Source organism: Silene latifolia, chromosome 11 (assembly GCF_048544455.1).
Source record: "Silene latifolia isolate original U9 population chromosome 11, ASM4854445v1, whole genome shotgun sequence".
Classification (NCBI taxonomy): domain Eukaryota; kingdom Viridiplantae; phylum Streptophyta; class Magnoliopsida; order Caryophyllales; family Caryophyllaceae; genus Silene; species Silene latifolia.
Genome location: NC_133536.1, coordinates 163,455,774 through 163,457,384, shown reverse-complemented (window position 1 = coordinate 163,457,384; position 1,611 = coordinate 163,455,774). Strand labels below are relative to the sequence as shown.

At 36.9% G+C, this 1,611-nt stretch overlaps 1 protein-coding gene across 1 annotated transcript; it reads right to left on the bottom strand.

Moving 5' to 3' along the window:
• Positions 1-813: 813 nt before the first annotated feature.
• On the bottom strand, positions 814-1,233 carry LOC141614275 (uncharacterized). Its single transcript, XM_074433034.1, has one exon. The coding sequence runs from the start codon at positions 1,231-1,233 to the stop codon at positions 814-816; it is 420 nt and encodes a 139-aa protein (XP_074289135.1).
• Between the last annotated feature and the right edge of the window lie 378 nt (positions 1,234-1,611).

The following is a 1,611-nucleotide window of genomic DNA, read 5'->3' as shown; positions in this document are numbered from 1 at the left end:
ATACGTAAAGAATTTGTTGAGATGTGGGGAGAATATATTTAAAAGGTTAATAAGCTATTGTGATGAAGAGTGTATCATTTAGGATGATTTGTCTTAATGAAAGATGATGAGACATAAATTAAAACAAAGATGAGATTCGAACATGGGATAGAGAGAGTCCGCTCTCAACTCCTTATAGTTGGTTAAGATATCATCTTTTGGCCTTATTTAGAAATACACAACATACAACTAGCTGGAGTGAAAATTCTCAATTTTAAATCGGTTAGTATCACATTTCAATTAGGTACCTAGGTGATTAAAATAATTTAAACATTGATCATTCCCAAGGAATTAAAATAATAAGGATAGATCGAGTTCATTATTAACCGCTAGCAACTCTTCCTTCACGAACTAGGAAACGAAAAGGACTATTTATTGTGTACAAGTCCTTTGGAGTATGTGCCACCTGCTGGAGTCAACCTTATTGGTTAGCAGCTTCATGTTTACCTCTTCCAAAGGGAAACAACTCAACCAGTACACCTTGTTCATTTTTTGTTCATGGTTCCCATGATCATTTTATTCAATGTGTCGATCGGGATTCGGGTCCTTAAGAGCATGTGTATTCATGGAGTACCCTAAATCTTCTCTTTCTTTTCCACATTATTTTCCACTAATTATTTAATTTACCATCCATATTTCACAATTACTCCCTACATCAATGGAGTTTTTCAAAGTCATTTTTCTACCTTTTCATGGCCCACCAAAAATTTTCGACTACAATATTCGATAATTAAAATACGTAATTAGTAACTCATTAAATTATTAAATAAATAATTAATAAGATTGGCTATGTGTTTTTGGATTGTGCCTTTCACTTTGCAGCCCGCTCAATGTGGTATTGAAGTCATCTAAACTTGTAGCTATCGATTTCTGTTTTCTTTGAGCCTTCGCCTTTTTAACACCATCAGGACGTGGAATCCCAGCCTCATCACTTGATCTCTTTGAACTTCCTTGGCTCACAATGGTAGAATCCTTTCCAGGTATCCATCTTGGAAGGTGTTTCATTTCTACCCAACAGTGGTAAAAAGTGAAACTTTTGCCCTTCTTTTTTTGACTATAGATGTCATGAGCTTTATCCTCTACGTTTTCAATGGCCATACCACTCATGCGCATACGGTCAACTTCTCCAAGTTGTGATACCCATAAAGTGACGGATTCATTGATAGTTGCCCAACGCCTTTTAATAGATTTCATGGTTCTTGGATGGATGATATCACGTCTTCTTTTAGCTTCCGTATCATAAATACGCTTAATTTCCCTCCAAAGCTTAGCCTTTGTTTGATCTGTTCCCAGCTCCGGATCCCCACCACAATTTAAATAACCAGAAACGAGAACTCTATCTTCTTCTTTTCCCTATCTTTCCTTTGTTATCTTGTCGTTACCCTTGGCCTGACTCATTCCCTCTTCCACTTCATCTTTTTCACCGTCCTCTTCGTCAACACCATATTCATTGACTTCTTGCGACATGTAATACTCTCGAACTGGTGTCTTGTTACTACTTCCATCTCCTCCTGGAGTAGTTGGATATTGGTCAATGAGTTAGACATTGGAAAAACTACCTCAGGTGATGAA

What these genes read in the sequence shown, in the direction of transcription:
- LOC141614275 (XM_074433034.1), bottom strand. Translation starts at nt 1,233, where the DNA reads ATGAAATCTATTAAAAGGCGTTGGGCAACTATCAATGAATCCGTCACT.